This window comes from Anomaloglossus baeobatrachus, chromosome 4 (assembly GCF_048569485.1).
Source record: "Anomaloglossus baeobatrachus isolate aAnoBae1 chromosome 4, aAnoBae1.hap1, whole genome shotgun sequence".
NCBI lineage: Eukaryota > Metazoa > Chordata > Amphibia > Anura > Aromobatidae > Anomaloglossus > Anomaloglossus baeobatrachus.
The window spans coordinates 312151280-312176434 of NC_134356.1; the positions used below are offsets into that span (position 1 = coordinate 312151280).

The 25155-nt window shown below is 42.8% G+C and overlaps 1 protein-coding gene across 2 annotated transcripts in view; it reads left to right on the forward strand.

The window, feature by feature from the left end:
* GXYLT1 (glucoside xylosyltransferase 1) overlaps positions 1 to 25155 on the forward strand; it is a 105788-nt gene that overhangs the window by 72518 nt on the left and 8115 nt on the right. For both annotated transcript variants that reach the window (XM_075344986.1, XM_075344987.1), the window contains 3 exons: positions 4905 to 5156; positions 17248 to 17371; positions 20576 to 20745. In XM_075344986.1, the coding sequence (XP_075201101.1) occupies positions 4905 to 5156; positions 17248 to 17371; positions 20576 to 20745 (546 nt within the window). The remainder of the gene's footprint in view (positions 1 to 4904; positions 5157 to 17247; positions 17372 to 20575; positions 20746 to 25155) is intronic.

Here is a 25155-nt window from a genome sequence, read left to right on the forward strand (position 1 = left end):
ACATTTGGACTGTAGATCAGCCTGGAAGTGTGAAATGCACTGCAGCAAAAAAGAATGTTATTTCTTTTTTTTTTTTTTTTTTTTTAAATTGTGAAAAGTTTATTCAGAGGGTCATTTATTATTCAATCCCTCAAACCACAAGAATTCTGTTTGGTTCCCCTAAAGTATTAAGAAGTATTTCAGGCACAAAGAACAATGAGCTTCACATGTTTGGATTAATTATCTCTTTTTCCAGCCTTTTCTGACTAATTAAGACCCTCCACAAACTTGTGAACAGCACTCATACTTGGTCAACATGGGAAAGACAAAGGAGCATTCCAAGGCCATCAGAGACAAGATTGTGGAGGGTCACAAGGCTGGCAAGGGATACAAAACCCTTTCCAAGGAGTTGGGCCTACCTGTCTCCGCTGTTGGGAGCATCATCCGGAAGTGTAAGGCTTATGGAACTACTGTTAGCCTTCCACGGCCTGGACAGCCTTTGAAAGTTTCCACCCGTGCCGAGGCCAGGCTTGTCCGAAGAGTCAAGGCTAACCCAAGGACAACAAGGAAGGAGCTCCGGGAAGATCTCATGGCAGTGGGGACATTGGTTTCAGTCAATACCATAAGTAACGTACTCCACCGCAATGGTCTCCGTTCCAGACGACCCCGTAAGGTACCTTTTACTTTCAAAGCGTCATGTCAAGGCTCGTCTACAGTTTGCTCATGATCACTTGGAGGACTCTGAGAGAAACTGGTTCAAGCTTCTCTGGTCTGATGAGATCAAGATCGAGATCTTTGGTGCCAACCACACACGTGACGTTTGGAGACTGGATGGCGCTGCATACGACCCCAAGAATACCATCCCTACAGTCAAGCATGGTGGTGGCAGCATCATGCTGTGGGGCTGTTTCTCAGCCAAGGGGCCTGGCCATCTGGTCTGCATCCATGGGAAGATGGATAGCACGGCCTACCTGGAGATTTTGGCCCAGAACCTCCGCTCCTCCATCAAGGATCTTAAGATGGGTCGTCATTTCATCTTCTAACAAGACAACGACCCAAAGCACACAGCCAAGAAAACCAAGGCCTGGTTCAAGAGGGAAAAAATCAAGGTGTTGCAGTGGCCCTAGTCAGTCTCCTGACCTTAACCCAATTGAAAACTTGTGGAAGGAGCTCAAGATTAAAGTCCACATGAGACACCCAAAGAACCTAGATAACTTGGAGAAGATCTGCATGGAGGAGTGGGCCAAGATAACTCCAGAGACCTGTGCCGGCCTGATCAGGTCTTCTAAAAGACGATTATTAGCTGTAATTGCAAACAAGGGTTCCACAAAATATTAAACTTAGGGGTTGAATAATAATTGACCCACACTTTTATGTTGAAAATGTATTAAAATTTAACTGAGCAACATAACTTGTTGGTTTGTAAGATTTATGCATCTGTTAATAAATCCTGCTCTTGTTTGAAGTTTGCAGGCTCTAACTTATTTGCATCTTATCAAACCTGCTAAATCTGCAGGGGGTTGAATACTACTTGTAGGCACTGTGTATGTGTGTGTGTGTATATATATATATAATATATATATATTTTATAATTATACAGTACAGGCTAAAAGTTTGGACACACCTTCTCATTCAAAGAGTTTTCTTAATTTTCATGACTCTGAAAATTGTAGATTCACATTGAAGGCATCAAAACTATGAATTTAACACATGTGGAATGAAATACTTAACAAAAAAGTGTGCAACAACTGAAAATATGTCTTATATTCTAGGCTCTTCAAAGTAGCCACCTTTTGCTTTGATTACTGCTTTGCACACTCTTGGCACACTCTTGGCATTCTCTTGATGAGCTTCAAGAGGTAGTCACCGGAAATGGACTTCCAACAGCCTTGAAGGAGTTCCCAGAGATTCTTGGCACTTGTTCGCCCTTTTGCCTTCACTCTGCGGTCCAGCTCACGCCAAACCATCTCGATTGGGTTCAGGTCTGGTAACTGTGGAGGCCAGGTCATATGGCGTAGCACCCCATCACTCTCCTTCTTAGTCAAATAGCCTTTACACAGCCTGGAGGTCTGTTTGGGGACATTGTCCTGTTAAAAAATAAATGATGGCCCAACTAAATGCAAACCGGATGGAATAGCATGCTGCTGCAAGATGCTGTGGTAGCCATGCTGGTTCAGTATGCCTTCAATTTTGAATAAATCCCCAACAGTGTCACCAGAAATGCACCCCCACCGTCACACCTCCTCCTCCATACTTCACGGTGGGAATCAGGCATGTAGAGTCCATCCGTTCACCTTTTTCTGTGTCACACAAAGACACGGTGGTTGGAACCAAAGATCTCAAATTTGGACTCATCAGACCAAAGCACAGATTTCCACTGGTCTAATGTCCATTCCTTGTATTCTTTAGCCCAAACAATTCTCTTCTGCTTGTTGCCTGTCCTTAGCAGTGGTTTACTAGCAGCTATTTTACCATGAAGGCCTGCTACACAAGTTTTATCTGCATATCTAATAAATGTTATGTTTTAGGAGTTTTGTATCCTTGTTTTGACCCCACTTGCTACCTACTGCTCTCTTGCCAGGGGGACTTCATAAAGGTTTTTGCTATTACTGCACAAAGTCTCCTCTTAACAGTTGTTCTATAGATGTGTCTGCTGCTAGAACTCTGTATGGCATTGACCTGGTCTCTAATCTGAGCTGCTGGTGACTCAGATAAACTTATCCTCCACAGCAGAGGTGACTCTTGGTCTTCCTTTCCTGGGACGGTCCTCATGTGAGCCAGTTTCTTTGTTGCGTTTGATGGTTTTTGCCACTGCACTTGGGGACACTTTCAAAGTTTTCCCAATTTTTCGGACTGACTGACCTTCATTTCTTAAAGTGATGATGGCCACTTGTTTTTCTTTACTTAGCTGCTTTTTTTCTTGCCATAATACAAATAAGTCTATTCAGTAGGACTTTTAGCTGTGTATCCACCAGACTTCTGTACAACACAACTGATGGTCCCAACCCCATTTATAAGGCAAGAAATCCCACTTATTAAACCTGACAGGGCACAAAATTGAAGTGAAAACCATTTCCGGTAACTACCTCTTGAAGCTCATAAAGAGAATGCCAAGAGTGTGCAAAGCAGTAATCAAAGCGAAAGGTGGCTACTTTGAAGAACCTAGAATATAAGACATATTTTCAGTTGTTTCACACTTTTTTGTTAAGTATTTCATTCTACATGTGTTAATTCATAGTTTTGATGCCTTCTATGTGAATCTACAATTTTCAGAGTCATGAAAATAAAGAAAACTCTTTGAATGAGAAGGTGTATCCAAACTTTTGGTCAAAGTAAAAAAAATATATTAGTCCCTTTTGGTGTATATAGTGAAAATCTCACATTCCTATGTATTTTAGCTTGAATAAGATGGGAGTGACTGGAGGTTTCAGCAAGCTCTGGTTGCCATGGTAACTTATTGGTGCCCCACAATTGATTTTCGGGGGGAATGTGGGAATAGTCAGGAGCCAGTGCACACAATCACCAGCTGGTGTTCCGAGATTAATGCTGATGTTTAAATGGTTAACAGCAGCTATCGGAGGGCCGCTCAACCGTTGCCATTAATCACAGATGCTGGCTATGCAACATAACCGACATCTACTGCTCATGGAGAGAGCTCAACTCCTGAGCCTTTTCCATTTTGTCACCCCTGCAATTATGTACAGATATGTGATTTTGTGCTAAGGGATGAAATGACCTGCTTTTTAAATCAGGTTATGTTAAAGCTATTTTTTTAAACATTTTTGCAGTGTTTCTTTTTATGTTTTCATATCACAATTTGTGTTAAATTTTTTTGGGACATTTTGCATCTTTTACACTGGTTACTGGCTATTTTAGATTCATACGTTTTGTTCTTTTAGGAAATACACATACACAGTTATGGACGACATTGTTGGCACCCTTGAAATTGTTCCAGAAAATGAAGTATTTCTCCCATAAAATTATTGCAATAAAAAAAAGGAAAAAGGTCCAATGGATTTTGATTATGTTTTGCTCTATGGACAAAAGAACATCAACATCTTTTTGAGATCAGCTTGTAACCTTGAGATTGTTGAAATGTTCGTTCTCAAGTCCAGTTCTCTTCTCCTCTTTCTGTTGTCCATGCCTAATGTGGCGTACACACACACACACACACACACACACACACACACACACACTGCACACACACACACACACACACACACACACACACATACACACACACACTGCACAGATTGAGTTTACTTCTCCTCTTTTTATCTGGTTTCAGGTGTGATTTTTGTATTACCCACATGTTACTTGTCACAGGTGAATTTGAACAAGCATCGCATGCTTGAAACAAAGTTTTTGACCCACAATTTTGGAAAGATGTCAATTTTGACCAGACCGTTTTGGGGGTATTGTGTGAAATTATTATGTCCAATTTGATTTTTTTTTTCTGTGATTTTTCAATATACACATAAAGGTAATATATGTAATTTCAATAATTTTCTGGGAGAAGTGCTTCATTTTCTGGACAATATCAAGGGTGCCAGCACTTTCTGCCATCATAGTAAATTAGCAGCAGTAGACTGATTCAGACCCAATCCTTTGAATTGAAAAATCTAGTGAGTAAAAATTCATTATCATCAGCTGTGTCATTGTAATCCTGCCTGTAATGACAATGAGACCTCTGAAAAGTCTTCTTTTAAAGAACCAGTAGCATGATCATTGTAAAAATGTTAAGATTTCTTTTCAGTTTAGTTTTTTATTAAGTGTGCGTGTTTTATATAATATATTCCCTTTAAATGAGTTGTCACTGGAATATTATTGGTAAGACGCTACGGAGGTTGGTTCACAATGGGCTGATACAATGAAAACTGCTATTACGTTAGTGTATGCCATAATGGTCTGTTTTTACTTTGCAGTTAATACTTAAAGATGTGGACTCCTTGCTCTATGTTGACACGGACATTCTTTTCTTACGTCCTGTGGATGATATTTGGTCCTTTTTAAGTGAGTTTAATTCTACTCAAATTGCTGCTATGGCTCCAGAGCATGAAGAGCCACGTATAGGCTGGTATAACAGATTTGCACGCCACCCTTTTTATGGAAAGACTGGCATTAATTCTGGAGTTATGTTAATGAATATGACACGTATAAGAAGAAAACACTTTAAGGTAAGCAATTATTGCTTCATATATACAGTGGGGGAAATAACGATTTGATACACTGCCTATTTTGCAAGTTTTTCCACCTACAAAGAATGTAGAGGTCTGTAATGTTTATCATAGATACACTTCAACTGTCATATACAGAATAAAAAAATCCAGAATATCACACTGTATGATTTTAAAATAATTACTTTACATTTGATTACATGAAATAAGTATTTGATCACCTATTAACCAACAAGATTTCTGGCTCTCGTAAACGTGTTTTTGTTTTTTTTTTTAATTTTTATAGAAGCACTCCTACTCTGCACTCATTGCCTGTACTAATTGCACTTGTTTGAACTTGTCACCTGCCCACACACTCAATCACACTCCAACCTCTCCACCAAGACCAAGAGCTGTCTAAGGACACCAGGGACAAAAATTGTAGACCTGTACAAGGTTGAGATGGGCTACTGGACAATAGGCAAGCAGCTTTGTCTAAAGGAAACAACTGTTGGCGCTGTTATTAGAAGATGGAAGGAGCACAAGATGACTGTCAATCTTACTTGGTCTGGGGCTCCATGCAAGATCTCACCTTGTGGAGTAAGGATGATTCTGTGAAAGTCATGAATCAGCCCAGAACTACACGGGAAGACCTGGTCAATGACCTGAAGAGAGATGGGACCACTGTCTCAAAGGTTACACAGGTCTGCAAAAAAATTTTTTTTTCGAGAGCTGTTTTGGTTATTCCATGTAATCTTTGTTTTTGAGTGCGCTGAATCCGAAAACTACCTCCGTTTTGTCATAGGACATCACGTTTTCTGACAATTTAAGTAACTATGTTAAATAAGACAATACTTCAAAATAAATGAAAATACTCATAAAATTAATTTTTGATTACAAATGTTTCATGAAAATCATTTTTTTTTAGCTGCAATGAGCTCACTAACACACACTAAAATCGATTCTTCTTCCCTGTGAGGCTTCTCTTGGTACATTTAAGCTTGTGAGTAGCATCTGTAATGTCTCTCTGAAGCGTCCAACAGTAGTCTGCAATGCTCCATCTTCCCTGGTATCTTCTTTGCATCTCTTTAATGTCCTGATGGAATCGTTCACCTTGCTCTTGACTCACAGCTCCCACATTTTAAGGAAAGTTGTCAAGGTGGGAATGGAGGAAATGCACTTTCAAATTCATCAGGCAACCTAAAGCTTGAAATGCTTTCAGCATTTTAAAATTTCTCCACGACCTCTTTAAATGCAATCCACCCTTCTTTTTGATGATGCGTCATGGTATTGATGATGAACTCTTGATCAGCTATAAGCCTTCTAATGTCTGGTCCGACGAACACACCTTCCTTCAATTTTGCCTCAGAGAGGCCTGGAAACTTGGCGACCAAGTATTTGAAGCATTTCCATCTTTTGGAAGTGATTTTACGAATTCCTTCATCAATCCCAATTTGATGTGGAGAGGTGGTAGAAGAACTTTATGGGGAGGAACCAAAGTTTCTCGGAGGACATTTTTTTCACCAACTGTGAGCACCCTCGGCTGCCAATTCTTCTTGGTCCAGTGATTTTGTCGGTCTTGACTGTCCCATAGACACAGAAAACAAGGGTATTTGGTATACCCAGCTTGTTGCCCGAGCAGCATGCACAAGACTTTCAAATCCCCGCACACTTGCCAACCGCGGTCTTCATATTTAAGTTTACGAAGAACCAATTCCAAGTTCTCGTAGGTTTCCTTGAGGTGTACGGAATGACCTACAGGAATGGAAGTATAAAAATTGCCGTTGTGGAGTAAAACTGCTTTGAGACTTCTTATTGAAGAATCTATAAAAAGACGCCATTGTGCTGAATCATATTGGATTTTGAATTGACCCATCAAACCTTCGACATCGATGCAATAAACCAACTTATCTTCTTGGGCAAAGTAAGGAACAAACTCATCTCCACGATGTCTGAATCATGAAAAAGACACTCCTGGCAACAATAAATTCTTGCTTCTGAGCCTTGAGCCGAGTAACTCAGCGGCATCTTTGGGAAGATTTAAGTCTATTACCAAATCATTCATCTCCTCCTAGGAAAACAATTTTGGTCTTGTATCATCTTCAAAGTCAGAACTTGATTCATCTGGTTCAGGTATGACTCCACCTTCATCGGACATAGTTATCTCTTCCAAGGTAGCAGGGGCCTTGGGTACTGGTATATCTGTGCCATGGGGGATGGGACAAATTGCTGAGTGAATATTGGGTTATGAAATGGAATGCTTCCATTTTGAATTATACCCTTTCACATCACATGAACAAAAGTAACAATCGTCACTATGGTTCTTTTGCTCTCGCCATACCATAGGAATCCCATAACGGAAAGCTTTTTTCTTACCCTTGAACCAATTTTGGAGGTCCTCAACACACCGTTTGCACACTTTATGAGGCGCCCAAGCTTTATCTTTATCTCTAAGCTTTTGTCCGAAATATGTGAAGTATACTTTTTTCACAAAGTCTGTAATATTCAGCTGTTGCTTCAACACTGTATATTAACCACAAATGTAACAGAAACTATCAGGCGAATTAATACACTACCGCTGAGCCATAATGCTAATTTTGGGAAACACGGTTGAATATGAAGAGCTAACACGAACTGAGATTAAAAAGTGTGAACAGGCGAGAACAAAGATAAAACAATTGAAACAAGCCCAAGCATGTCAGAGCCCGCTCATTCAGCTTGCAAAATGTTGATGCTTGTTTCATTAGCTCACTCTGAAAGTTCTTTTCTTTGAAAGTTATATTTTTTTGGCATTATATATCTTCAATGCATTGATGTGAATTAATTTAATAGTAATTTTGACTTTCAAAACCCTAAAAAAAAAAGAAGAAAATTATGAAAAATTTACTAAATTTGAAGAGAATTTTGCATTTTGTGGCAAATCCTGACATCCAGGATTTGTTTCAATAGTTTTTCTTTTTCAGCACACCAAAATACATGGAAATTAGATGAAAATAATCAAACAGCTTTTTAGTTGCAGACCTATGTTATTGTTAATAATACGCCATCATGGATTAAAATCCTGCAGGGCACGCAAGGTCCCCCTGCTCATGCTCGCACATGTCCAGGCCTGTTTGAAGTTCAACAATGACCATCTGGATGATCCAGCTGAGGTATGGGAGGTCATGTGGTCAGATGAGACAAACATATATATTTTTGGTATCAGCTCCACTTGTGTTTGGAAGAAGGATGAGTACAACCCTAAGAACGCTGTCCCAACCATGAAACATGGGGGTGGAAACCTCATACTTTGGGGGTGCTTTTCTGCAAAGGGGACAGCACAACTGCACAGTATTGAAGGAAGGATGGATCAATCCTGAGATTATGGCCAACAACCTCGTTTGCTCAGTAAGAGCATTCAAGATGAGTCATGGGTGGGTTGTACACTGTACAGCAGGGGTCTCCAAACACGCGGGCCGCATGCAGCCCATCAGGCTACTTCGTGCGGCCCCTAGGCCCGTGCCCCTGGTCACTATCGGGGCCGGTGCAGGGGCCGCAGCCACTGTCTGCACTTTGTTAGATGAGTGTTTTGCCGGCGCTGCGTTCTCAGAGGCAAGGACTGTGCGCGCGCAGCGCCGGCAAAACAACCATCTGATCTGACATAAATCGCTGCCAGTGGCTGCGGCCCCTGCACCGGCTGCGATAGTCACCGGGTCACGGCCTGTAGACAGCGAAAAGCAGAGATGAGGAGCCGAGGGAACGCGGGACATGTGAGAAGAATGGTGTTTTTTTATTTTTTGTGTATGTGAAGGACGGCACATTAACCCCTTAGCGACCTATGACGTACTGGGTACATCATGGCTCCCTGGTACTTAAGGATCCATGACATACCCAGTACGTCATGGTGAAATCGCGGCCCCGGTGGCTGCGATCGCTGTTTGCATTGCAAATAGCAAATACTTTAGATTCGGGGAGGAGGGGACCTCAGGAGGGGGGGGGGTGTCTCCTCCCCGGACCTACGGAGGCTGTGATTGGCTGTGCGGCGTTCGTCAGCCAATCACAGCCACTGTAATGTTCCAGCCATTGAAAATGGCTGTAACATTGAAATCCAGCCATGATCAGTGCAGCTGTAGCACCGATCATTGGCTGGAGCTGGGTGACCTCAGTTTCACCCGCCCCCAGCTCTGATAGGAGAGACCGGTCTTTTGACCGATCTGTCCAATCACTGTGGATCTGGGGCCAGAGACCGCCCCCTCAGCTTCACTCAGGAATCTGTGGGTGGAAGCCGAGAACGATCGGTAAATTATCACCTTTCACCCGCCGCCGCCACTGCCCCCACCACCCATTACAGGATGGGGACATTACTATAGAATAGGGACAAGGTGGGCACATGACTATAGGATGGGGACAAGGTGGGCACATTACTATAGGATGGGGACAAGGTGGGCACATGTCTATAGGATGGAGACAAGGTGGGCACATGTCTATAGGATGGGGACAAGGTGGGCACATGTCTATAGGATGGGGACAAGGTGGGCACATGTCTATAGGATGGGGACAAGGTGGGCACATGTCTATAGGATGGGGACAAGGTGGGCACATGTCTATAGGATGGGGACAAGGTGGGCACATGTCTATAGGATGGGGACAAGGTGGGCACATGTCTATAGGATGGGGACAAGGTGGGCACATGACTATAGCATGGGGACAAGGTGGGCACATGTCTATAGCATGAGGACAAGGTGGGCACATTACTATAGAATAGGGACAAGGTGGGCACATGTCTATAGCATGAGGACAAGGTGGGCACATTACTATAGGATGGGGCCAAGGTGGGCACATGACTATAGCATGGGGACAAGGTGGGCACATGACTATAGGATGGGGACAAGGTGGGCACATGACTATAGGATGGGGACATTACTAAAAGATGGGGACATTACAAGGATGGGTATAATACTATTGGATGGGGACATTAGAATAGGGACAAGGCTGGGGTCATTACTATAGGATGGGGACAAGGTGGGCACATTACTATGGGATAGGGAACATTACTAAAAGATGTTGGCCAAAATTTCTATATAGTGATAATTGTAACACTTAGTTACAAGAAAGGGATAAAATGTAAAAAAAACAAACAAAATAAGGCATGACTTTTTTTAACATCAATTTTTTTTTTTAGATTTAACCAAAGAATGTGCACATTTGTTATAATAAACAAGTGAAAAATGTTGAAAATCAGTCATCCAAAGGTGTGTAAAAAATATATATATGGTTCCAATAAAAATGTCACTTTGTCCTGCAAAGAATGCAGCCCCCCAAATTATTTTTTTTCCTCTGTGCGGCCCATACACCCAGCCGAGTTTGAGACCCCTGCTGTACAGCATGGCAATGACCTGAAACACAAAGGCAGGGCAACTAAGGCGTGGTGTAGCACCCCTGAGGTACCAGGTGCCACAAAATGTGAATGTGGAAACGCAAACCCCGGAATATCTGTGCCAGTCAACACACCAGCACCCTCAGGCCACATACATAACCCCAGTTCCAGACTGGGAGACTGCCTAGTAACAGGTAAAAGGGATGGGCACTGATGGATAGTCGCCACCCAATCTGTAGGGAGAGACCCAGCAAGGGGACGGGCCAGTGGTCAGTTGGAAAGTTGGCGGGAGGAAGTGTTTAGTGAGTTAAAGTCGTCAGTGGAAGTGTGGGGACGTTGAGAGAAGGAAGTTGAATAATATTCAGAGAAGGGAAAGAGTGAAGTAAAGAAAGAAAGGTGTAGCAAGACCTGCAGTAACAACGGAAAGCTGTAACAGGAGTGAGGGATGTTGAGTAAGGAATTAGGACTCCAGGGACCGTGGGTTACCTGTGTAAGTTAGAATGAAAAAATACCAGCGATGTCCAAGAAAAATACTCCACTTTATTAGAAAATTCTTAAAATCCAGCATAACAGCATGGTCTTAGTCATGTTCTGAAAAGTCTGGAACCTAGGCTCACAGGACTCAGCACGAGGTGTGGTGCAGACCCTAGGACAGCGGGACACTTTATGGCCAAGCGTGAAGATCTCCAGGGTCCATCGCCAACCATAGAGTCTGGAGCATCAGCAGCAAAGAGTGGACCGGGAATTGACCCCCCTTAAATAGTCCAGGCTGCCTGCAATAGGACCAAGACAGACACGGAGGAGTTCCAAAAAAGCTCTAGGCCACGGGAGCCCAATACAAACGAGAGTGCACGGAGGACAGCTACCCCAGGTCACAACTGGCATGGAGAAAAAGGGTAGCGGGAACACCTGGAACCGGCACCAGCGGGTGCAAACACTGAAACCAAGTAAAACAAGGCAAGTTAAAACTGCAATACTGGTGTGGACTGTTTCCTTATCGCCTCCGTACGCTCACACAGACGGTTCCCCACTACAATTCGCATCATCCATTGCTGGGGCCTAGCCCTGCTTGCGGAGGGCCCAAAACACCTAAGTTGCACTACTCCATCAACCCCAGCAAGACCCTGCAGCGGCGGCTTCAAATAACCTGACCGCGCACCGCAAGTGGCGTAGTCGAAAAACTCTTTATTTCTCCCTTTTTCTTTTATTTTTTTTCCCCTTTTTATTCGGACCGACCCCCAGGGTCACGGAAGAGAGCATCGGCTGCGACCACGACTGTCCCCACACACTGCACACCTCGCGCCTGGGTCCGAGTACCATACAACCCTGGGGTGTCACAGTGACCCTATATCAGGTCTCCAGACCTGAACCCAATAGAAAATCTTTGGAGGGAGCTGAAACTCAATGTTACCCAGCGACAGCCCTGAAACCTGAAAGATCTTTAGATTTGTATGGAGAAGTGTGCCAAAATCACTTCTGCATTGTGTGTAAACTTGGTCAAGAACTACAGGAAACGTCTGACCTCTGTAATTGGAAACAAAGGTTTTTGTACGAAATATTAAGTTCTGTTTTTTTATTGTATCAAATACTTATTTAATGCAATCAAATCATACAATGTGATTATTTGGGGGGGGGGGTTTATTTTTATTCTGTCTGTCAGAGTTGAAGTGTAACTATGATAAAAAAATTACAGTCCGCTCCATTCTTTGTAGGTGGAAAAACTTGCAAAATTGGCAGTGTATCAAATAGTTATTTTCCCCACTATAGGTATCTAACTGCTGTTTCATATGCATTCTGCCTCATAAAAATCAGAATAAAAAATGATCGAAAAATGGTATGTGCCTGAAAATGGTAGCAATAAAAATGTCAACTCCACCCTGCAAAACACAAGCCCTCACTTGACTGTCTGCAGAAATCGTGAAAAATTATAGCTCTCAAAATATGGTGATGCAAAAACATTTTTTGGAAAAAGTATGTTTGTTTTTGTTTTTTTTTTGTTTTTTTTTTTTTGTGTGATACTAGCCAAACACAAACTGTATAAATTAGTTGCACTAACCAGAAGAATAAGGCAGTCTAATCAGGTATACTGCCCAGTATACGGCGTAAACAAAAAAAATAAAAAAGTAAATAAAAGCAATTCTTGACCTGCTGTTGATTTGTTTATTCTTATTCCTAAAGATTGCAGTAAGGCTCGGCTCACATTTATCCTGCGCCCTACGCTACGCACTTACATCGGTGTTTACATTTAAATCTCTGAAATACGTGATTGACAACTCCCAATGGGAAAATTCGGTATAATGAGGCAGAAGTAGTAAATTTGGGCTGTCTGCCTATGATCCGTATTTTTAAGCATTCATGAAAGGGCGGTCAGCAATAGTTCTGTGCACGTTTGAAAAGGACAACGCTAAACAGATGCCAAACGGAGTCCAGAGTAACTGAGTCCAATCACAGAGTGTAGTGATTGGATCCCATGGGGGGTATCATCTGAATCACATGATTTAGAGATTTAAATAAGTGCAGCATAGAGCACAGGATAAATGTGATGCAAAATTAGATGTAAAATGTCCCCGATAAAAGTCCCCACTCAGGTCTGTCATCTATCAATGGAAATTACACGGGTTTTTCACATTATTGGTAACAAAAATGCGCTGGAAAAGTGCTATAGTTCCACCCTCAAAAAGAAATCCAGCGAATTCTGCACGTCTGAATCCAAATCCCACTCTCCATTCTGAGCACCACAAGGTGCCTATCTACATCTATCATCCACATGTTTGGCATTTTTTTTTTTTTTTATGTTTGGCATTACTGTAGCGAGGAAGTCCGCATTCATTTACAGAGTGCGTGTCTCCAGAAGCATGAGCTGGGAATAATGTACGAGCTCTACAATGTACTGGGCTCTATAATGCCAGATTTGCAACTTTCACTTAGTAACATCCATTGAATTCTTTATTTTTTTTTCCTATACTTTTTTTTTTTTTATTAAAACCACAATTTTTACTTTTATTTTTTATTTCTTTAAGGTGACGTGAACTATAATGTACAGTATATATACTCCAATACCAAAGTATTACTGTATATAATGAAAATCAGTCTTCTAAGAACACAACCTCAGGAATAACGTGAGCAACATTGCAAAGGTTATAACAGCAGCGGATGACATTCATCTGCACTCTCTGCTGTTAGAGGCAGATGATGGCTGTGTATTACATCCAGTGTCTGCCAGCAATGATACACGTTCAGTACCTGAGCCTGCATCAAAGAATTGGATCCAACATAAGATGTATTAGTGCAGGAAAGGGTTAAGCAGCCCAAAGACAATGACTGGAGCAATAGGGCACATGCACAATCTCTTCTTCGTTCAACCGGACCTTCACTGCGTTTGCTCATTAAAGCGGACCTGGGGGGCTCAGATCCCCATTCTGATTATAAGCATACAGTTATATTTGGGATCGGTGATATTTGTGCATTTTTTAGAGAACCGTTGTTATAAAATAGGAGTCTGCTTAGTCCTTAAGGTCCAGTCACACTAAGCAACTTACCAGCGATCCCAACAACGATAGGGATCGCTGGTAAGTTGCTGGGAGGTTGCTGGTGAGCTGTCACACTGCGACGCTCCAGCGATCCCACCAGCAACCTGACCTGGCAGGGATCGCTGGAGCGTGGCTACACGAGTTGCTGGTGAGCTCACCAGCAACCAGTGACCAGCCCCCAGTCTCCTAGTTACAGCACACATCAGGTTAATTAACCCGATGTGTGCTGCAGCTAAATGTGCACAGAGCAGGGAGCAGCGCACACTGAGCGCTGGCTCCTTGCTCTCCTAGTTACAGCACACATCGGGTTAATTGCCTGATGTGTGCTGCAGCTATCTGTGCACAGAGCAGGAGCCGGCAGCACAGGCAGTGAGAGCGGAGGAGTCTGGTATCAAAGGTAAATATCGGGTAACCAAGGACAGGGCTTCTTGGTTACCCGATGTTTACATTAGTTACCAGCCTCAGCAGAAGCCGGCTCCTGCTGCCTGCACATTTAGTTGTTGCTGTCTCGCTGTCACACACAGCGATCTGTGCTTCACAGCGGGACAGCAACAACTAAAAAATGGCCCAGGACATTCAGCAACAACCAACGACCTCACAGCAGGGGCCAGGTTGTTGCTGGATGTCACACACAGCAACATCGCTAGCAACGTCACAAAAGTTGTTCGTTACCAGCGATGTTGCTAGCGATGTTGCTTAGTGTGACGGGGCCTTTAGAGAGAATGGGGCTAATCTATTTTTATCTTTTCATGTATGCATATACAGTGCCTACAAGTAGTATTCAACCCCCTGCCGATTTAGCTGGTTTACACATTCGGAATTAACTTGGCATTGTGACATTTGGACTGTAGATCAGCCTGGAAGTGTGAAATGCACTGCAGCAAAAAAGAATGTTATTTCTTTTTTTATTTTTTTTTTTTTTAAATTGTGAAAAGTTTATTCAGAGGGTCATTTATTATTCAACCCCTCAAACCACAAGAATTCTGTTTTGGTTCCCCTAAAGTATTAAGAAGTATTTCAGTCACAAAGAACAATGAGCTTCACATGTTTGGATTAATTATCTCTTTTTCCAGCCTTTTCTGACTAATTAAGACCCTCCCCAAACTTGTGAACAGCACTCATACTTGGTCAACATGGGAAAGACAAAGGAGCATTCCAAGGCCATCAGAGACAAGATCGTGGAGGGTCACAAGGCTGGCAAGGGGTACAATACCCTTTCCAAGGAGTTGGGCCTACCTGTCTCCACTGTTGGGAGCATCATCCGGAAGTGGAAGGCTTATGGAACTACTGTTAGCCTTCCACGGCCTGGACAGCCTTTGAAAGTTTCCACCCGTGCCAAGGCCAGGCTTGTCCAAAGAGTCAAGGCTAACCCAAGGACAACAAGGAAGGAGCTCCGGGAAGATCTCATGGCAGTGGGGACATTGGTTTCAGTCAATACCATAAGTAACGTACTCCACCGCAATGGTCTCCGTTCCAGACGAGCCCGTAAGGTAACTTTTACTTTCAAAGCATCATGTCATGGCTCGTCTACAGTTTGCTCATGATCACTTGGAGGACTCTGAGACAGACTGGTTCAAGGTTCTCTGGTCTGATGAGACCAAGATCGAGATCTTTGGTGCCAACCACACACGTGACGTTGGGAGACTGGATGGCACTGCATACGACCCCAAGAATACCATCCCTACAGTCAAGCATGCTGGTGGCAGCATGATGGTGTGGGGCTGTTTCTCAGCCAAGGGGCCTGGCCATCTGGTCCGCATCCATGGGAAGATGGATAGCACGGCCTACCTGGAGATTTTGGCCAAGAACCTCCGCTCCTCCATCAAGGATCTTAAGATGGGTCGTCATTTCATCTTCCAACAAGACAACGACCCAAAGCACACAGCCAAGAAAACCAAGGCCTGGTTCAAGAGGGAAAAAAATCAAGGTGTTGCAGTGGCCTAGTCAGTCTCCTGACCTTAACCCAATTGAAAACTTGTGGAAGGAGCTCAAGATTAAAGTCCACATGAGACACCCAAAGAACCTAGATAACTTGGAGAAGATCTGCATGGAGGAGTGGGCCAAGATAACTCCAGAGACCTGTGCCGGCCTGATCAGGTCTTCTAAAAGACGATTATTAGCTGTAATTGCAAACAAGGGTTATTCCACAAAATATTAAACCTAGGGGTTGAATAATAATTGACCCACACTTTTATGTTGAAAATTTATTAAAATTTAACTGAGCAACATAACTTGTTGGTTTGTAAGATTTATGCATCTGTTAATAAATCCTGCTCTTGTTTGAAGTTTGCAGGCTCTAACTTATTTGCATCTTATCAAACCTGCTAAATCTGCAGGGGGTTGAATACTACTTGTAGGCACTGTTTGTATGAATGAGTTGAATATATAAAATTGTGCAGGCATTTAGGCATACTCATGTAGAGATCATTGTGCAGAGAGGGGAAGGAGGTGAGCTATGACCTTCAGCTCTTCACGTTCAATCCTGTGTTGTCGGTCTCCAACTTTATAATGTTGGATGTCCACTTGGCATTTTATATTCCATGTCAAATCTACTGCGCTGGTTTCGTGAATTGGTCAGGTTAGGCGCTCCGTATTGACCATGGCAGTAAGAACACTTTGTGGTCCCCTTACCCTCCACAACCTGTAAACTGTATAGCCACCCCAATAGAGGAGTACTCCTGTGAGTTATGTGAGAACATAAAAAGTGATCTATAGAAAACATCAGCTGTGCATTTGTTGTGAGGGCCAGTGATCAGCGTTACAACAGTAATATATATATATTTTTCTTCGTTGTAAGTATTTACATGGAGAATGAAGAAGCAAGACTTAAAATTGGTGATAAAAGGCTTAACGTTACTGTTTGATCATTCGTTCCTTTTAATGATCACCATCTCTCATTCCTAACGCTGATACCTACTCTCTTCTGTATATTTAGGATTGGATTACTGCACTTCCAGTAGTTCTCTAAAGTGTCCAAAAGGTGGCGCTATAAGATTTTCTTATTTCAATCTTCTGACTTGCTTCTTGTAACATTCACTTGTTTAGAAATGTATCAAACTTTATTTTGTGTAGTGTCCTTTGCATAATCAGTCCACTGTAATCATGTGGACTATTTTGCTGTTTTGACAATGTCTTCTTGAAGATCTCACTGTATTGTAATTTAGAATATCAATCAAAATTAGAATTTGAAGATAACCTAATATAAACTGTTTTCTTTTTCATCTAGAATGACATGACCACTGTCCGTCTGCACTGGGGAGAAATCCTTATGCCGTTGCTGAAAAAGTACAAGCTGAACATTACTTGGGGGGACCAAGATCTTTTGAATATAATTTTTTCTCACAATCCAGGTAAGCCTTATTTATTCCCTATACCATATTAGATTATTTTATTTATTTCCTTTTTTCAATTTTTTTTTTTTTTTTTTAAAACTGCCATATATTTGCAGAGTTGTGAGCCTATTTATAAAAAATATATAAATTATATTATATAATGTGTGTATGTATATATCAGTGCAGATTTGAATGATCTTTACCAAGGGGTGCCTGACTTAAAGGATAATTTTAGAGTATCTTAAAGTGAACCTGTCAGGTTCAATATGCACCCAGAACCACGAGCAGTTCTGGGTGCATATTGTTCATCCCTGCCTAACCGTCCCTGTATACACTAGTATAGATAAAGAGATCTTTAGAAAAGGTATTTCTAAAGATCTTTTACCGTATGCTAAGGAGCGCGGGGAATAGTCCTCTGGGCGTTAGTTCCCTTGCCAGTCGCCCCCATTAGCATGTTGGTATGCGTTTGTGGGCATGCTATCATTCTAATGAATCCGCAGCGTCACAGGATGATCTCACTCTCCTCTCCGCTGCCATCGCGTCCAACAGGGAATTTTGGCTCAGTGCACATGACCCCGGAGGTTCGGTCATGCGCACTACTTCAGTTTGAAGCCATGACGCGTATACTCTGCTTCATAGTGCGCATGACACAAACTCCGGGGGAACGCGCACAGCGGAAATCCAGTGTCTGGCAGCGGAGAGGTGAGTGAGATCATCCTCGAACGCTGCGTATTGATTAGCATGACAGTACACCCACAGGGACGTACTAACATGCTAATGGGGGCGACTGGCTGGGAAACTAACACTCAGGGGGCTAGTCCCCGCGCTCATTAGCATACAGTAAAAGATCTTTAGAAATAATTTCTCTAAAGATCGCTTTATGCTAGTGTATACAGGGACGGTTAGGCAGGGATTAGGTGCACCCAGAACTGCTCGTGGTTCTGGGTGCATATTGGACCTGACAGGTTCACTTTAAAGAAGCGCTCCCAAAGAATCCTTTGAGACATGTTCCCTTGTAAAGATCATGAAGATTAGCACTAAATAAGAAGGTCTCTGTTTTGGGAAGTCTTTGGCAGATTTAAAAAAAAAAAAAAATAGAATACTTAGGGAATACTGGTCACTTTTGACCTGATTATTCAATTTTGTTTAATGGGGTTTGCTGGAGGTTTTTCATAAATGAAGAGTTGACCTGTTTGTATACATTTGAAAGCCCCCTTTGTTTTTTATGAAATTTTGTGAACGTTTGTACATGTTTGCAATGCTATAAGAATTATTAGGATTGATTTGGTCATTTTAAAGCATATTTGTTCTGTTGAGACTGAAAATTAAATTTGTGGCACTTTTCTGAAGACTATCCATGTCTTTGCATGATTTTCCAATGAAAGGCCCACAGTTTACAATGGCACTCAGTGAAGAAGTGCGCTCTGTGCGTGAGCCGAGAATCTGTTTTAGGCTATGTGCGCACTGGGAAATGGAATTTTCTTGAGAAAATTCCACATGCTCTCAAAGATTACTGCACCCGCGGTAAAAAAACGCGGCAAACCGCACCCGAAAACCGCATGCGGTTTGCCGCGGTTTCACCGTGGTATTGTTCGCGGTATTGCCGCATGCGGGTTGGGATGTGCTTTATTGCATTCAATGCAATAAAGCACATTGAATAAAAAAAAAAAGTCATTTAATTCTGAGATAGTAGATAGATAGACAGAAGAATAGATAGAGGGATAGATAGAGGACAGATCGCTACATTTCCCATGGTCGGCAGTGAGTTCACATTACCGGCCGTGGGAAATGACCGGTAATTACCTCTGCTGTCTGCTGCATTCATTCAGCGCTGTGTGTCAGTCGCGGCTGGATGTAAGCAGCGCAGGACGTCGAAGCTGTGGATTACGCCGGAGCTTTTGTGCGGGAGGGGTTAATAAAATGGTGAACGAGGCTTGTCTGTTTTATTTAAAATAAAGGATTTTTCGGTGTGTGTGTTTTTTCACTTTACTTACGGGTTGATCATGTCAGCTGTCTCATAGACGCTGCCATGATCAAGCCTGGAGTTAATGGCGGTGATCCACCACCATTAACCCCTTGTATTACCTTGCTGCCACTGCTACACGGCGGCAGGAAGAGCCGGGGACACGCCGGTGCTGCCGCATAACCGGGGTAGCTGCGGCTGATATTCTCGGCTGCGGGAGGTGGGAGTGAGGCGGGGGACATTAACCCTGCCCCTCTCCCTCCCCAGCCTGAGAATACCGGGCCGCCGCTGTGTGCTTACCTCGGCTGGAAGGTAAATATGCAGCGGAGCCCACGTTCTTTGTTTTCTATATTTCCGTTTTCTTTCTATGTGTGTTCTATGTGTCTGTGTCTGTGCTCTATGTCTGTGATGTGTTCTGTGTGTGTGATCTGTGTGTGTTTACTCTCTGCTCCGCTTCCTCTTCCTGTAATGACATCACTTCCCTGCAAAACTGCAGACAGGCGATGTACATTACCGGAGGTAAACCGCGAAATACCGCAGGGAATAACGCAGGAAAACGCAGTGAACCGCACAGAATTTGCTGCCTGCGTTATTCCCTGCGGGATTTCACGATTAACATTGGAGTCAATGGAGTGAAATCCCGCAGCGACGTGCGGAAAAAATTGACATGCAATTGTTTTTGCTGCGGGAATCCCGCAGCAAAACATGCAGCTGTCAAATTCCGCCTAGTGCGCACAGGATTTTTTTTGCCCATAGGTTTTGCTGGTGATTTCACTGCAGAGATGTTATGAACATTTTCTGCAGCGAAACATGCAGCAAATCCGCAACAAATCCGCGGCAAAATCCGGTAAGTGCGCACATAGCCTTAGAGTGACGGCTTGTGGAGTCCTCTCTTTGACGCTCCATAGACTTACATTGTAAAAGCCCCTTCCGGGTCACGCAGAGCACAGCACAAACCAGAGAGTGTACAGAGCGGTGATATCACCGAGAAGAGGAGCAGACCAGCACTGGATACTGGAGAGAGCAGCGAGTATATAAACACACTCTCGCAGTGCATTACATGCATTTATGCACATATTTTATGAATAAAAAAACTGAATGGTAGTGCTTCTTTAATATATAGTGTATAAAGTAGTGACTCATACCAGTGATCATGCCTTGTGACTTCATTGTAGTGTTCTATATATTTTAGAATGTATATATTTTGTTTTATCGTTGGTATCCATGTAGAAGTAATGTTTGTTTTTACTTCTTTACAGAAAGTCTTTATGTCTTCCCTTGCCAGTGGAATTATCGTCCTGATCATTGTATCTATGGAAGCAATTGTAATGAAGCTGAAGATGGCATTTTTATTCTTCATGGGAATAGAGGTGTATACCATGACAATAAGCAGCCAGCTTTTAGAGCTGTATATGAAGCACTGCGCAATGTAAGGTTCGGCGTTTAATTGTCTGACCATTTCAATACAATGCTAACTTTACCACTGTACATGTTTAGTTTAACCAGTTTCCATTATCGCACTATTGAACTTGCCGGTTTCCACAAAGACATGAAAAGGCAGGGCATTCTCACCCAGAGATCATGATCCCAGAGCTCCCACTAATAGTGCTCGCCCCCAGCTGCTAACAGAGGCACAGCAGTGAGATGGTGTGCAATGTCAGCCCCCTGCTTCTGCTCCATTCACCTATTACATGATACAGTTAATAGCAACCGCGGCATGGTGGGAGTTGGACTGAGGGACATCCCTCCTTTTCTCACTTCACTCAGCCAGCTTCCTGCAACGCAATCACTGGGAGACAATAGTTGCTATAGAAACAGGAGCCTAAAAATGGCCTCCGGGTCTGCCATAGATCATTCAGACTTCCGTTTTTCATTTTTTCGATCTGTGCTATTCACGGATAAAACACACACATCCATTGTGCTCTATGGAGCTATTCACGTGTCTTTTGGGTTTTTTTGCAGAACGCGTTTGATCAGTGTCATGGACCCATACAAGTCTATGGGTCAGTGAAAATCGCAGGCATCACATGGATGGAATCCATGTGCAATATGTGTGCTGTCTGTGATTAACATTGCAATGGATATACAGTGCCTACAAGTAGTATTCAACCCCCTGCAGATTTAGCAGGTTTACACATTCGGAATTAACTTGGCATTGTGACATTTGGACTGTAGATCAGCCTGGAAGTGTGAAATGCACTGCAGCAAAAAAGAATGTTATTTCTTTTTTTTTTTTTTTTAAATTGTGAAAAGTTTTATTCATAGGGTCATTTATTATTCAACCCCTCAAACCACCAGAATTCTGTTTGGTTCCCCTAAAGTATTAAGAAGTATTTCAGGCACAAAGAACAATAAGCTTCACATGTTTGGATTAATTATCTCTTTTTCCAGCCTTTTCTGACTAATTAAGACCCTCCCCAAACTTGTGAACAGCACTCATACTTGGTCAACATGGGAAAGACAAAGGAGCATTCCAAGGCCATCAGAGACAAGATCCTGGAGGGTCACAAGGCTGGCAAGGGTTACAAAACCCTTTCCAAGGAGTTGGGCCTACCTGTCTCCACTGTTGGGAGCATCATCCGGAAGTGCAAGGCTTATGGAACTACTGTTAGCCTTCCACGGCCTGGACAGCCTTTGAAAGTTTCCACCCGTGCCGAAGCCAGGCTTGTCCGAAGAGTCAAGGCTAAGCCAAGGACAACAAGGAAGGAGCTCCGGGAAGATCTCATGGCAGTGGGGACATTGGTTTCAGTCAATACCATAAGTAACGTACTCCACCGCAATGGTCTCCGTTCCAGACGAGCCCGTAAGGTACCTTTACTTTCAAAGCGTCATGTCAAGGCTCGTCTACAGTTTGCTCATGATCACTTGGAGGACTCTGAGACAGACTGGTTCAAGGTTCTCTGGTCTGATGAGACCAAGATCGAGATCTTTGGTGCCAACCACACACGTGACGTTTGGAGACTGGATGGCACTGCATACGACCCCAAGAATACCATCCCTACAGTCAAGCATGGTGGTGGCAGCATCATGCTGTGGGGCTGTTTCTCATCCAAGGGGCATGGCCATCTGGTCCGCATCCATGGGAAGATGGATAGCACGGCCTACCTGGAGATTTTGGCCAAGAACCTCCGCTCCTCCATCAAGGATCTTAAGATGGGTCGTCCTTTCATCTTCCAACAAGACAACGACCCAAAGCACACAGCCAAGAAAACCAAGGCCTTGTTCAAGAGGGAAAAAATAAAGGTGTTGCAGTGGCCTAGTCAGTCTCCTGACCTTAACCCAATTGAAAACTTGTGGAAGGAGCGCAAGATTAAAGTCCACATGAGACACCCAAAGAACCTAGATAACTTGGAGAATATCTGCATGGAGGAGTGGGCGAAGATAACTCCAGAGACCTGTGCCGGCCTGATCAGGTCTTATAAAAGACGATTATTAGCTGTAATTGCAAACAAGGGTTATTCCACAAAATATTAAACCTAGGGGCTGAATAATAATTGACCCACACTTTTATGTTGAAAATTTATTAAAATTTAACTGAGCAACATAACTTGTTGGTTTGTAAGATTTATGCATCTGTTAATAAATCCTGCTCTTGTTTGAAGTTTGCAGGCTCTAACTTATTGGCATCTTATCAAACCTGCTAAATCTGCAGGGGTTTGAATACTACTTGTAGGCACTGTAAGTAGTGATGAGCGAACACCACCGAGCTCAGTACTCGAAACAAGTAGGTCACATGCTGGCATGGGCTTGACTCGAGTACCAAGTATAATGGAAGTCAATGGGAGACTAGTATTTTTCTGGAAGATTTTCTAGAAAAATGCTCGAGGTTACCACTGACTCGGTACTCGAATGAAGGCTGTCCCAGCGTCCGACCTATTCCTTTCAAGTACGGAGCACAATAGTGCTCGCTCATCACTAGATATTAGATTTGCAATTTATTAACTTTTTTGGTAGGTGAAGAGTCACTGATGAAACGCTGACACACTAAGCTCTGATGAGAAATGTAGAAATGTAGATGACGCTTGCACCGTTTTTTCCTTTTTTTTTTTTTGTTTACGTGAAAAATCATTGATGTCTGAATGAGGCCTAAGGCTGTCTAATAGTTTACCATTGGCAAGCTGGAAACTGCATTGCACTATAGTGCAGCGTAATAAATTATCTGTGATCAAAGGAGCACAGCTTTAAGTCCCCTTGGACTGGCAAATATTGTAAAATGTTAAAAAAAACAAAACAAAACCCCTTCTTTTTCCATAAAAAAACCCTTGTTTAATGTAATAAAAAAAACACCCCTGAAGTGCCTGCATATGTCATGACCATGATTCATCCTGCACAATGAATGGCGCAAAAAAAAAATAAATACTCAAGAATTGCCATATTTGTTCATCCTCTTTTTGGATACAATTAGAATAAAGAAAAAATATTAAGTCTGGTGTATCCTGAATGGTACCGATAAAATCTCCAGCTAGTTAAACAAAAAACAAGCACTTATAGAGCAGTGTGCTGAGAAAATGAATCTTAACCTCTTCACAATAGAGGACGTAACTGTACGTCCTAATTATAGAGGCTACGGCCTCACGGGCATTAATGGAAGTCAAGCTTATGACACTCTGCTCTCATTCTGCTGGAGTGTAAGCCGATTGTCATGCCACTGTGCAGCGATCCTGCGATCACAGCTGCGGAGGGGAGGGCCTGCGCTGAGGAGGTGAGGGAGGGATTAATCTCCCCATCTCCCCATCTCTTCCATTGTCAGCTGATGCGATTCTCGCACTGCACTCGCATTACACCGATATAATGCGTGTGCAATGTGATGTTTCTCTCTCATCCATAGACTTGTATGGGTGCGGATGAAAACTTATCGGATTCCACCCGCACCATGCTGCGATTGTTTTCTCGGTCCGATTAGGGCTGAGAAAAACAATCCCTAACGGGAGCAGGCCATAGAGTAACATGGGTGTGGGTGGAATGCGATTTTTATTTATTTTTTATCGCATTGCACTTGCTCCATTTTTCTCGCTGTGTGTGTGCTTACCCTGGAGGGGTAATCACCACTGGCTGCTGCAGTGAGCCAGCGGCGATCCCCGCATATGTCTGCTGTTTTGTTTTGTTTTCTGTGATTATCAAGAATCTCCAACTAAAAAATAGATAATTATTTCACTGTTCAAGGGTTGAAGTGTAGCCAAGTTAGACCCTATTTTGGATCAATCTCCTAAATATCTAGATTGGGCTGTCCAGTATTAATAATGGCGAGACAAGTGTAATAATTCCCCATTTGCTCTTTGAAGTCGCATTAAGATGGAGGGTTTTAACAATGAATGCCTCTTCCAGGTTGAGGTACTTGGACACGTAAATTTGTCTCACTAGCAAATAATCCACAGATTAGAATTGTCCCTATATAATAAGTTACCTAAGGGACCATCATGGTAATGTTGATTATTTCTAATTTCTGCGGATTTTCATACCTATCTAGATAACATGAGCCTGCAGTACAGCAATGGCTAATGAAGCATGCTGCTACGTGCAGTGTAAACCAGTGAAGTGCAGTCTGTGTACCCGTGATTAGTGTGTTATGCCCTACGCGTTTCCTCAATTGATTGTTTTTTTTGCTGCCCTTAGTTATCAGCGGCATTTGGGCAGCGTATGATGTACAACTTGGATAATTAATATGTACGATTAATATGTACGGCATGTGATTTGATAAAACGCCAGCATAATAGCTGGCCGCATGTGTGCCACGCAGGTGGATCTGCGATCCACCTGCACCTGTTAACCCCTTAAATCTGCGATCCATCCGCACCTGTTAACCCCTTAAATCTTGTTGTCAAAATGTGACGATTTAAAT